The 12045-nt window shown below is 37.3% G+C and overlaps 1 protein-coding gene across 3 annotated transcripts in view; it reads left to right on the plus strand.

Annotated features, from left to right (window-relative positions):
• CRIM1 (cysteine rich transmembrane BMP regulator 1) overlaps nt 1-12045 on the plus strand; it is a 170933-nt gene that overhangs the window by 153857 nt on the left and 5031 nt on the right. For all 3 annotated transcript variants that reach the window (XM_027735057.2, XM_039385889.1, XM_039385890.1), the window contains 4 exons: nt 318-527; nt 4566-4781; nt 6521-6742; nt 10924-11118. In XM_027735057.2, the coding sequence (XP_027590858.1) occupies nt 318-527; nt 4566-4781; nt 6521-6742; nt 10924-11118 (843 nt within the window). The remainder of the gene's footprint in view (nt 1-317; nt 528-4565; nt 4782-6520; nt 6743-10923; nt 11119-12045) is intronic.

Here is a 12045-nt window from a genome sequence, read left to right on the forward strand (position 1 = left end):
CTATTTCCCTCCATTGCATTTCTCTTTTTTTCTCATGTTATTTAGACAGTACTGCATTTCTGGTGATTAGTATAGGTTCAACAGAAAGAAGTCATTATATTTTCCAAGGAAATAAATTCTACTACATCCTATCATCGCCTTCAGTATACCTTTTAATTGTTTCCTGTGTGTGGTTACTTTATTTCTAAGTGTAAATGACAGAACTTGGTCTTACATGTGCTTTAAAAATAAATGCAATCCAGGCATGAAGTTGGTGTGTTTCTTCCTAAGCAACAGATGCTTATCAGGACACCTCATTTTTCTTTGATTTTGTGCAGAGGCAACGGCTTCTCTCATGCCTCCTGTTAAAACAGGATCTTGCCTGTCGATGGATGGACGCCGACATGAGAATGAGGAGAGCTGGCACGATGGCTGCAGGGAATGTTACTGTCACAATGGACGGGAAATGTGTGCCTTGATCACCTGTCCCGTTCCTAATTGTGGCAACCCCACCATACATCCAGGGCAGTGTTGTCCATCGTGTCCAGGTAATGTGATTTCTTTTACATCCTTTGTAATCAAGTTTCATTTCACGTGTTCTGTTTCTTAATACATGAAAATAATCTCATGCATCATTCAGTAATAGGTACAGATGAAGGCTTCTATGCACAAATATAACATGATTACTTGCTGTCGTTAAGATCTCAGTTGTGAAAAATAGGAATTTAAAAATTTAAAGCGTATACATGTTGTGGGTCCTAACTTGTTAATCTGTGACACACTGAAATCTTTAAACTAGTAAAAGTTTCTACTCTGTTATCTATGATAGCAAATATTGTAATAAGCCATTACATTTTCTTTTTTTGATTTTAAAGTGGAGTCTTATTAAAATTTATTTCCTGATCTATGTTTCACAACCCCTCAAAGGTGTACACAAACAGGTGTCTTAAGTAATTGAATATTATGGTTTTGTGTTCTGAGGGAAAGCTCCTGTAGATTATTTCAATGCTTTCAGTGGGAAGGCCAAGTACAATTCATGTTGCATTCCAATGCAATTTTAGTAAGTGTTAATATGAAAAACATCTATGAAAAGGTATGGGTAGGGTGTAGGATTAATGCTCTGTTTTCAGAACTATTTCTACAGTATTTTATATGCTAGGTAGATTAATTTGTAATACAGTGATATTGTCTATGGTTTTATTGGAAGTCATGTTACAAGTAGGAACAATTGAGGCTCATGAAACTTTTATGAATAGAAAAACAGTAAGACAGCACTGGGAGAGTATGAGCAATTATGAATTGTTTCAAATTCTTTGTAAAGAACAGGAAACCCTAAGGGCAAAATAAATAGCCAGATCCACTTTCTGAAAGTGACAGAGAAGAGCGCATTCTCCCTGTGACTTAAGATAACCAATCTCTTTAGATTGTTTAGACACATGGTGATCTCCAACCCAGTTCACACCTTGTGGTAACTGGAAAAATATAGTCCCCAGAGAGATGCACGACTTCAGAGGTTTGTCTCTCTTTCAGCCTTTTCACAAGTATTTTAGGGGATGGTATACTTCATAGGGATGGGGACAGGTTAGCATGTCAGTTCTTTCATTAGATAAGCTCAAGATTCAAAATTTTGATGGGTTGATGTTGATCTCTTTTATAAAAGAGCCATTGCTTGCCCAGCAACGTCCATTCCTTTAAGAGAGAGTATCTGCATAGGCTTCTCTGTCTGACATTGTTCCTGCTTTCAAGACACTGGTCACCTAGCTTCTGTGTTAGCAAAGTCATACTTGGTGTAAACTTTTACAGTGCTAGGGCAGACACAGCATTTTAAAGTGATTGCATATATACGTATATGAATAAGGCCAAATTAGTCTCAATGTGGTTTTGTTTCCCTCACTGAGGTCTTATATTTGTTAGAAATGTAATTCCAATTTTATTTTGCAATTTATTGATTCCCCACTGATGATTTTAAATAAATATCATGGATTTTAATAGATAGGAATGTGGTTTGAAATTGTGAGACTGTGAGCATGTCACCCAAATGTATTTGTCATAAGGGTATTGAAATAATTAGCAGTCCTCATGTACTGAGTTTCAAATTGCACTTTTGACCTATCAACAGGGTACGGGCAGCTCTCACAGGTCATTTTCCAGACTGAAAAAAGTGGTTACATTCAGTTCAATATTTAATTAGTTGTCAACAGAGCAAGAGATACCTTAACTGCTACAATGTTCCTTATAACCATGTTTCTATAAATTAAGAGGTTTAAATTGTTCCTCACAATGCTCATGAAAAGCTCCAGGTTTCCTGTAAGATTCACAAAGCCATTAATTGCTAGTGTTTTGCAGAACCATGCTATGCAGAAAGTGTACATTTGTTTGACTAGTTGCTCCTTCGGGTTAGTAGTAGTAAATTTGCAATAGTAGTTTCAAATTTGTAGCAATTCAGTTGCAGTGATATTTCATTATCAGGGCTGCTAAGGAGGCAGTGGGCAATACCATACATACAGCAGTAATATCTGGTTATGCTTTTTTGATAAAGAACTGTAGCAAAACAGGCCTGTGACTTTGCAGAGAACTAAATGCAAAGCAGATGACTCAGAAAATTTCCAGAAAAAAATTAGCATTGCTTTTGCCATGGTGAGTTAGGATGCCATTGCATAAAATGTAATATATTGTTCCAGCTGAAATAAAAATCAAACAGTGACAAGGCAGCAGACAAGCAGTCTCATTTCAGGTAAATTCTGCTGAATCAGGTATGTGGTTCATAAATCTAAGCAATTGGAAAAGCGTAGCATAAGCAAATCAGTGAAAGATAAAATAATTCCCTGAAAGAAAAGCATGAGTACTTTGTGAATAAAATAAAATCAGCCAGAGTCAGCTTCCTTCGGTTCTACTGAACATTGTCCAGAAATGAGAACAACTAAGTTGGGTGTCTTCCACGTGGCAGTGTCATAGAGCAAAGGGCACAAAAGCCATTTTCCAGGAAAGTACAGCAGTGATGAAGAGAAGCCACAAATACTTTGTAGGCTTTGGCTTGCCTAAATAACTAGAGGAGCTGCTGTCCACTTAATTTTTCTCTCCTTAACCAAGATATTTGGATTAGGATGATGTTCACATTAGGCATCATTATAATTAAGTAGGAGGGAAAGAAGGACCTTCTGAAAGTGATCTAGAGATGTAGCATACTTAGGAAGTCACTTTCTCTTCCCCTTCATTCATAGCACAGGAAACGTGATGCAGTTCAGTTCTTAACAGAGGCACCTAACTTAGCTATCTAATGTTAAATGGGTTGAATTCAGGCTGAAGGACATCACTTATAAGCCTGAAGCTTCACTTTGCAGCTTGTAGATTTCAAACTCATGGCTTCTGCACCTGAATAAAACATGCTGTGTCAGGTATCTCAATATCTATACACAGTGCATGGAAAAACCTGGTGGACTTATTCCAGGTCCAAATCAACCAGTGTAGTAAGCAGGCAACTATTACTGCCCTTACTGCACCTTATGTGGAGTAGTCTTCAAAGTGTTTTAAGCAGGTTACAAACACGCTGTTTGTGGCATAACCTTTTCTTGATGATAAGTGCTTAAACACCCTCAAGGTGCAGGGTAGGATTCTTTTATTCTTTCAATACGCCAAGAGGTAAAGAGAGTTCCCCCATTTTTAATGCCCTCTGAAGGGCTGAAGGACCCTCATGCTGAACAAGGGACACAGTTTCAGTTCCTTTCTTTACATGAAGGAAGACAAATCTGTTCTCCAAACTGCTGGAGTGAATCTTTTAGCCAGGGCTGCAGAGGTAATGTAATTAATTGTTTGAAAAGGCAGTAAGGTTCATTTGGTAAGATACAGTTACTGGAAATATGAATCTACACACTGTGGCAGCTCCTTGGGTCCAGTTTTCAAAGATGGCAGATTTCTTTTTTTTCTTTTTTTTTCCTTCTTTTTTGTGCAGCATTGATGAAGCACTTCCACCAGTGTTAAGTGCTTATATGTTTTTAGAGGACTGGGTGGGGGATTCTGTGTTTTTTCTTTTATGGTGGTTTGGGGGGAGTTTGTTTGTCTGTGTGGGATTCTTGGGGGGTTAGTTTGTTTGGCTGGGGTTTTTTAATGTAGCATCTGTTGGGAAACTTAACTTGAACCTGGACTTCCTTAATCCCAGAGGAGAAGCATACTTACTCATCCTTTCAGGAATTGCACTGATACTAACATTTAGCAGTTAAGAAACTGTCTAATGAGTAGAATTTTAACAGTTACCTCTTGGAATTCCTACATCATCGGTTCGTTTGATTTTTTCTGAAATGCCAAATATGCTTGAAGTTACATCTGATTTATATTAACTGGTCTTTTTTCAGAATGATTCTCAAGCTCTTTCTTGTTTATCTTTTTCCCATTTTCCATGAGATGCAGGTGACAAAGTCAAAAGAGGTTCATCAAGAATAATCTATAGCTGGTTTTGTTATGTGTTATTTTCAGTAATAACGTATTGAAATATATTTTCAACAATAACAGAAATTCTTAATCTTGGGTACAGTTGTTAATTATTAGAGTCACAGTTGATTTTGCCTGTCTTCCAATTCTGTTTTTCCCAGATGAAATAATCGTGCAAAAGCCAGAGCTCACCAGTCCATCGATCTGTCATGCTCCTGGTGGAGAATACTTTGTAGAAGGAGAGACATGGAACATTGATTCTTGCACACAATGTACATGCCACAGTGGACGTGTCCTGTGTGAGACTGAAGTCTGTCCACCTCTTCTTTGTCAAAACCCCACCCGCACACAGGACTCCTGCTGTCCCCAGTGCCCAGGTATGTGCTGACAACCAGCTTTCATCAGAGCCCTTCCCTGATCTGAGAATATGATGTTTCAGTATGAGAATGTTTCTGTATGTGCACAGTTGGGTGTTGAGGTGCCTTTGTTTTTAAGTAGTGAGGAGTGAGAGCCTTCAGGTCTCTAATTCAAATGCCACCTGACTGTGTGCAAGAGAGGTCTTAAGTGTAAAGAGGAGCTGTGGCCCTGAACTTTGAACGTCTTTTAAGGCAACGTGATAATGTAAGAGTTGTGTGAGAACCAGAATCCTTAGTTGAAAGGTTTATGAAATAGGCACTGGAAACATGCACTCGTTTATGGAGACATGCAGGATTAGAGAAACTTTGAAAGCAGTCAAAGTGTTAGGTAGATACAGGCTTGTTTCTTTTCCTTTCTACATGCCTTGGTTTCTATGAACCTCTTTATTACTATCTTGTCTATTTGGGATTTGGTCTCAAAAATACTTCTGTTTGCTTTTACCTTCACATGGTATGATTTGAGAGTGACTTGAAGGCAGCTGAGTAATATCAAAGCATTCCAGCGCAGCAGGTGTGCCAGATTCCTCTTAGACTGCCTCACAGTGTAAAGAAGATAACAGGATTTGCTTTCCCCCCAAGGAAAGATATTTGATTATAAATGTACATGAATTCCTATTTCACGTAACAAATGGGGGAGTTTATTGCAGTGGAAATTTACTACAAACCTGTGAATTGTATGTAAACTTGCTGAGAAAATATGTCTTTATTAAAACCAAAATCTAAAAATTTTACTTTAGGAAAAAAGAAAAGTTAGGTTTTGCTGTTAGGTTTTGCTAAAGAGTGTTGTTTTGGGTGTGGAGGTTTTTTTCTGACAAAATATTTTCAGCCAGTTCTGCTGCCTTCCATTTTTCTCATTATTAATAACAATGACTATTTGCTTAACTTGAAAATACTGTTTTGAAGGAGTTGATCTTTCCTCGCTGGCTATATAATGAACTTAGTCTCATAGATTAATGCAGTTAGATTGAGAACCTGATCTGAATACTCTTATGAATCATTTATTTTCTTCTCCTTCTCTTATACTTTATCTGTACATACAGTCCTGTTTCTTGATCCATAATGTCTGTTAAGATACAGCTTAATTGCAGAAATAGGTCTTCTCCATGGGTGGGCATGAGAACTAAAGGAAACCCATTGGCATCAGGCTGCAGCCTGATCAAATTCCATTTGTTTCTCAACAGCTTATAATTAGCTCATCTAAGTCCACTAGTGAAGGTGACAGCAGCATAATAGCTTTTCACTTTGCATCATTCTAAGATTTGGACTGTCATGGTAGAAGCTGGGATTCAAGTTTTAAATTTAAAATTTAATCTCTCTTGTTTAAGATGAATTCCTATGTCCCTTGCAATTCAGAGCATTCAGTGTGGCTTTTTGAGGTGCTGACTCTGATGGTGATTATTTTGCACTTTGCTGTCCTTTTTCCAGTGTGTTTTGTTTGGGGGTTTTGATTTGGTTTTTTTTTTGTTTGGTTGGTTTTTTTTTTGGAAACTCAATAAAGGTCTGCATATTATGCTAGAGCACATCATGAGGTCTTCATCACATGTAAGGACTGAAGAGGCATGAGGCTCTGTCCTAGTTTTGTTGAAGTAGTGAGCCAATGTGTTCCATTGTGTTCTTCAAGAGTGAACTCTTTGTTAAGGAACTATGACAGAAGTTAGTTAGCCACTGTAAGTTAAATAACAATCTGTTTATATTTACAGATGAGCCTCTTCAGCCCTCCTCATCAAGCAACGAGAGCATGCCCAGTTACTGCAAAAATGATGAAGGAGATATTTTTCTGACAGCTGAGTCCTGGAAGCCCAATGTCTGCACTAGCTGCATTTGCATGGATGGTGTGATTAGATGCTACTCTGAGTCTTGCCCACCGGTATCCTGTGAGAGACCTGTTTTGAGAAAGGGACAATGTTGTCCTTACTGTATTGGTGAGCAAATAAAAATAGTTAACTTGCTGTTCCCTTCTCGGGAGTAAGAAAGAAGTTTTATTACCAAATTGAAATATGTTTCCCTTGGTTTGGGGAGATGCAGTTTGTGCCTCCAGTTGAACTGGAGAGTGAAATATGCATAGGGAGCTTTGAGGATCATGATTTGTGGTTTTTTAGGCAGAAGTGCATGGAGATACACATGTAATTTGCCTACAAACTCAAGAGGACATCCTCCTGAAATTTTGGTAATACACCTTATTAGATGAAGACATTACACAAAAATTATTTTTATTTAAAGGAAGATTTGCCAGGTAACATAGCTTATGTCAAGATTTGTGTGATAATATGAGGAAAACATTAATTATGAGTGCAGAAGATAAGGTGTGAAGCATTATGAAATTCCATGGAACTAGAACTGTGGAACTAGAACTACAGTGGATGCTGTAGATAGTGGAAATTGCCAGGCATTTTTAAAGTTGCAGAGTTTGATATTATTGAGCACTTTTTTGTTGTATGTTGAATGGGAGTATTTATTTAAAGATTACTTTTTTTGTGAGTTCATAGTAAGTACAAAGGCTGTAGAATGGAAGCTGCTAATAGAGAAAAATTGGATAATGTACTTCCTGAAATTGTCTTTGCAGCATTGTTGAAAAGCATGCAGAGCTTACTTACCTTCATTTCCAAAAGTAGCAGGGGGAGATAGAGTAGACAAGAGTTCCATAAAAAGGAATATAGTAAAATTGACGGGCTTTAAATATTTAACTGAACATGTGAATCAACTTGCCCATCTATAAACAATACGATTCTCCTTTAGAAACATGTCAGAAAGGTTGTGAAGTACTTTCAGACATGTACCATTGACACAACCCTTGAAATCTTTAATTCATTGCAGATAAACCAGCTTTAATAATAGATGATACAGTTTTATATGATGTACAAGGAATTCCATGAAAGAATGCCTGAAAAAGTTACAAAGTATCCAATTTTCAGTTGCCTTTGGAATCATACTTAGATTCCTGATGACGACATTTTGAGGGGAAAGTTCTATGTTATCCTATCACTATTTCTTCTTGTGGTTTGCATAAAAAATGGAGAGAAATTAGAATTTCTTTGGCTTTTAGACTTTCTGCAGGCTTTTCTTCCAGTGATTGACTTTGAGCCATAAAAATAAATTTTAATTCAGAAAACATATTAACATTAAAAAAAATACAGAATGTATGCAGAGTTGGGCAATCAAACCAGTAGAGTCAGAACATAAGTCTTAGTATTGTAGTGGAGAATGCTTTGGGTGAGGAAGGGACTAGTGCCATGAACTACAAAAATGAAACCTCTAAAACTTGTTCCCTACACCTTGCATGTCAAGTTTGCAAATATATACACACAACATGTAGATACGACTTTAATTAATTGACTTTGAATCCTTTATAGTTGCATAATATTATGCTTAGATATGAAGATTTTCAATTATGATACATTTTAATAATCCAAGTTGTACTATGTTTTGTGGTCTAAATAACTGAAATTCATGGGAACTCTTTTTTTTTTATGGTTTCTATGAACTATATACTCTTGCATGTAAGATTAGTCAGGTTGTGCACCTAATTTTTGTCTTCCTGGTTCTTACTGGTCTACTCTTCATTTCTTGAGAACTGTGAAGCACATCTTTGTACAGATTCTTCCTACCTGTTTTCATGTAATAGTTGATAAAATGTTTAGAATCATAGAATCATTTAGGTCAGAAAATACCTTTAAGATTGAGTCCAACCCAGCACTGCCAAGTCTGCCGCTAGATCACATTCCCAAGTGCTGTGTCTATACATCTTTTAAGTGCTTCCAGGAGTGGTGACTCAATCACTTCCCTGAGCATAGGCAAACTCTGTGGAAACAGGCCTTCTTCATTGATTGGAATTTCAAAAATTATGTATTCTTTTAGCACTGTATTTTATTCTGCTTCTTTCAGGATTCAGTGTGTATAAATTCAAATTAAAAATTTTACAGGCCTTGTTGTTTGAATCCTCAAAGTCATCCTGTGTATTTAACATTCTTCTTTTTCTTACAAAGACAGATTCATTTGGAAAGATAATCTTCTAGTTTAGAGAGGATAAAGGGGTGCATCTATTTGATTAGAGACAAGATCACTCTTCTGCAGAAAACAGAGCAATGACTGTTTACCAGATGAGACTGATTTTCTAGTACAGCTAGAGGAAATTTGAAAGAAGCAGGAAGAGCAAGACACTATTCTGAACTGCGGTTTTGTATGTGAGTTTCTTACTGCAAGACTTGTCTCCACTATCCTTGAGCACCTGTTGGTGTTGTGGTCTTCATCTTCATCCTTGTTTATACTTGCATAGGGATGGACACCAAAATAGGAGACACATACAGGATAATACTTTATTAGGACTTCAAAATTTCCTCTTGAGGTTTAATGGTACAACACTGCTATTGTTCATTCTTCTAAAATCTATTTACTGTATTAAATTGTGATGTGTTCCTCACAAACTTGCAAAACTCTGAGCAAGTTAAAGGACTTTTCCAGACAAACCAGCTGCTAAATTGAAGAAGGTATCCTAAGTGGGGCAAGGTAGCACTTTGGAAGCAAATCAACCCTGAGTGCCCAGGCAGTACACAGCTTTATGTCTGCATAGGCAATGAGCAGGAGAGGAGTGTTTGGGCTGTGTGCCTCACCCTTGTCCCCAGCCACATCTGCTTGCTGACTAACACAGGGCTCCACTCACTCTATGTCAACATGCACATCATCTGGATAAAAACCTGATGAGCTTTCTGTACCTTTTCCTCCCACTTTTCCTTTCCCATATGCACCCAACGTTTACTTATAAAATCTTCTACTGGAGGAGGTTGGGACCCATACTTATAGCCATGGAAGCCATGGGATACCCATACCAAGGATCTCTGGAGCCCTTTGTGCTTTTCAGATAATTCTATTAATATTATCTTCTTTTGCATTTGAATTTATTCTGTCCAGATCTGTTGCACTGGTCTGCTGACTGCTAACCTTGTTGTTCCAGATTACGTCAGTCTATTATGTTGCCACTAATTAAAACCTTTACTAATGGCCAAATTATTTAATAAGGGTTTTTTATTTATATTTGACAGATAATTCTAACTGACATATTTAAATATGTCATCTGTGTGAATGTTAAACCAGAATTTATCTGATGGTTTAAGAAGTTTGTGATTTCATTCTTTAACATCCTGCATATGTTTAATGTGCAAATACATGTCATCAGCAGGTTTATTTCATCATAACAATTTTTGCCTCTAAGAAATAAAGGTAGTAAGAAGCTAAGATGAAAATGAGGTGCTGCTTGGCTTTTGGAGCTTCTGTTTTGTGGTTTTATTTTGATTATCTCTAAAGTGCTACAACAGCAAAAAACTTCCAAGGCTAAGCGATTCATTACTACCTTCGCAGTGAAATAGAAGTTATACTGAAGACCACCTAAAAGGCTTGCATAGGATGCAACATTAAAAAAATGGTGTGCTGAATGCTTAGACAGAGAGATCACACTGATTTCCCATTTATATAATACTAAGCGTGAAGAAATGTACTGAGTTTAGTTATTGCCCTTTTCCTGGGGTTGACGCAGTTGCAGGGAATGATCAGATTCTCTTCAAATGTGTTTTATCATAAGATATAGTCTAAGCACTTCTAGTTATTTCATCTGCAAGTTGCTTCATCCTTCTTGGCATCCTGCCTAATCTGGTTGTTTTTCCGTGTTCTAGACCAACTTCATCTTTCTCGAACCTTGCTAATTAGAAATTTAGGTGGTTAGGAGATTTTTTTTCTTAGTTTAACAGGATTTACTAGGAAAGAAGAAGGAAGAGGAGTAGTTGGCAGTCTCAAATAGTCAAACATAAAAGAATCAGTTCTTCTTCATTTTCACAGCATTTTTTATATCATCTTTTCATGTCCCAGTCATGTTTCCTCTAGCCTCTTGCATTAAGAACATGAGGAGAAGCAGCCCAGGCTAATTATATACTTCATAAAGAAACAGAAATGACATCTTTTTAACAAAGATTTTCTGGAAGGTGAAGAGAGAGTCTTTTAATTACAGTTGGGATTTCTTTGTAGCAATTGTTTCACTTCTGTGTTTAGGGAAAAAATCAGATTTTTGTGTAATTAGCCTTTACTGCATGATCACACCACTGTTTTCCTTCAACAGAAGATGCAGTTCCAAAGAAAGTTGTCTGCCACTTCAGTGGAAAAACATACGCAGATGAGGAACGCTGGGACATTGACAGCTGCACACACTGCTACTGCCTGCAGGGTCAGACTCTCTGCTCCACTGTCAGCTGCCCACCTCTCCCATGCGCTGAACCCATCAATGTGGAGGGAAGCTGCTGTCCCATGTGTCCAGGTAATGTGATGTGACAGCCCAGTTTACTGTTTCCTGGTTTACCAGGACCAATAATAAGGGGGTTTTAAATTGTTTTTTGAATTTCAGTCCATGTTTGAACAGTATCACAAAGACAACGGAGTTTTAGGCTTCAGGAAAATTAATATTCTTAACAGATAGGCACATTGTGCAAAGACAGAGTTTGAATTTCACTTATTCTGAGAACTGTGAACTCAAAAATTAGTTGCTTGCCCCTGGTTTGTCCTTTCACAAGGTTATGGAAATATGTTAATGAAGTGGGAAAATTAATATCCTTACATCTCTGCAGATTATATCACAGTGATGAATATTTATGTCTTTTCTGAGCGTCTTCGTTACTTTTCAAATACCACATTGCTTTATTTATCACTTTAACTTGGCTTAAAAGCAATATGAAATTGTCTTGGCGATGGGCAGAAGGGTCATAAGAATTGCAACTGGTTTTTAATGTAAGTCCTGACATACTTCTGCAGAAGTTTGCTCATCTTAGTCAGCTGGTAACTACTTCTGACAGGACAACTGAGGAGATTCAGCAGTACCACCTCTTGCAATTCCCCTGCTTTGAGAATTGCAAGTAAAGGAAGGCAAAGAACCCAGCAGTGACTGTTTACATATCAGCTGGGAAGATGTAGCCTTCCCTTCTTATTTTCTTTTTTTTTCTTTTTTTTTAATACTGCAGAGGAGCAAGCCTGTAGCGAAGCATGTATTCTGAAACGGTATTTTCAAAAGCAAATTTGTCCACACCACTCCATCATCCCATTCACATTAGGATAATGATAATGGCAGCAAGCATGTATCCTGTATACATTATGAAACAAGTTTTAAACAAAATCCCAGACTAATAATGATGAAAATTCTGAAACAAATAAAAGAATTCGTAGGACAAAGCACTGCAGATGGCCGAGTGTA

This window comes from Pipra filicauda, unplaced genomic scaffold (genome assembly GCF_003945595.2).
Source record: "Pipra filicauda isolate LSUMZ 115617 unplaced genomic scaffold, ASM394559v2 scaffold448_size536912_pilon, whole genome shotgun sequence".
In the NCBI taxonomy this organism is placed as follows: Eukaryota; Metazoa; Chordata; class Aves; order Passeriformes; family Pipridae; genus Pipra; species Pipra filicauda.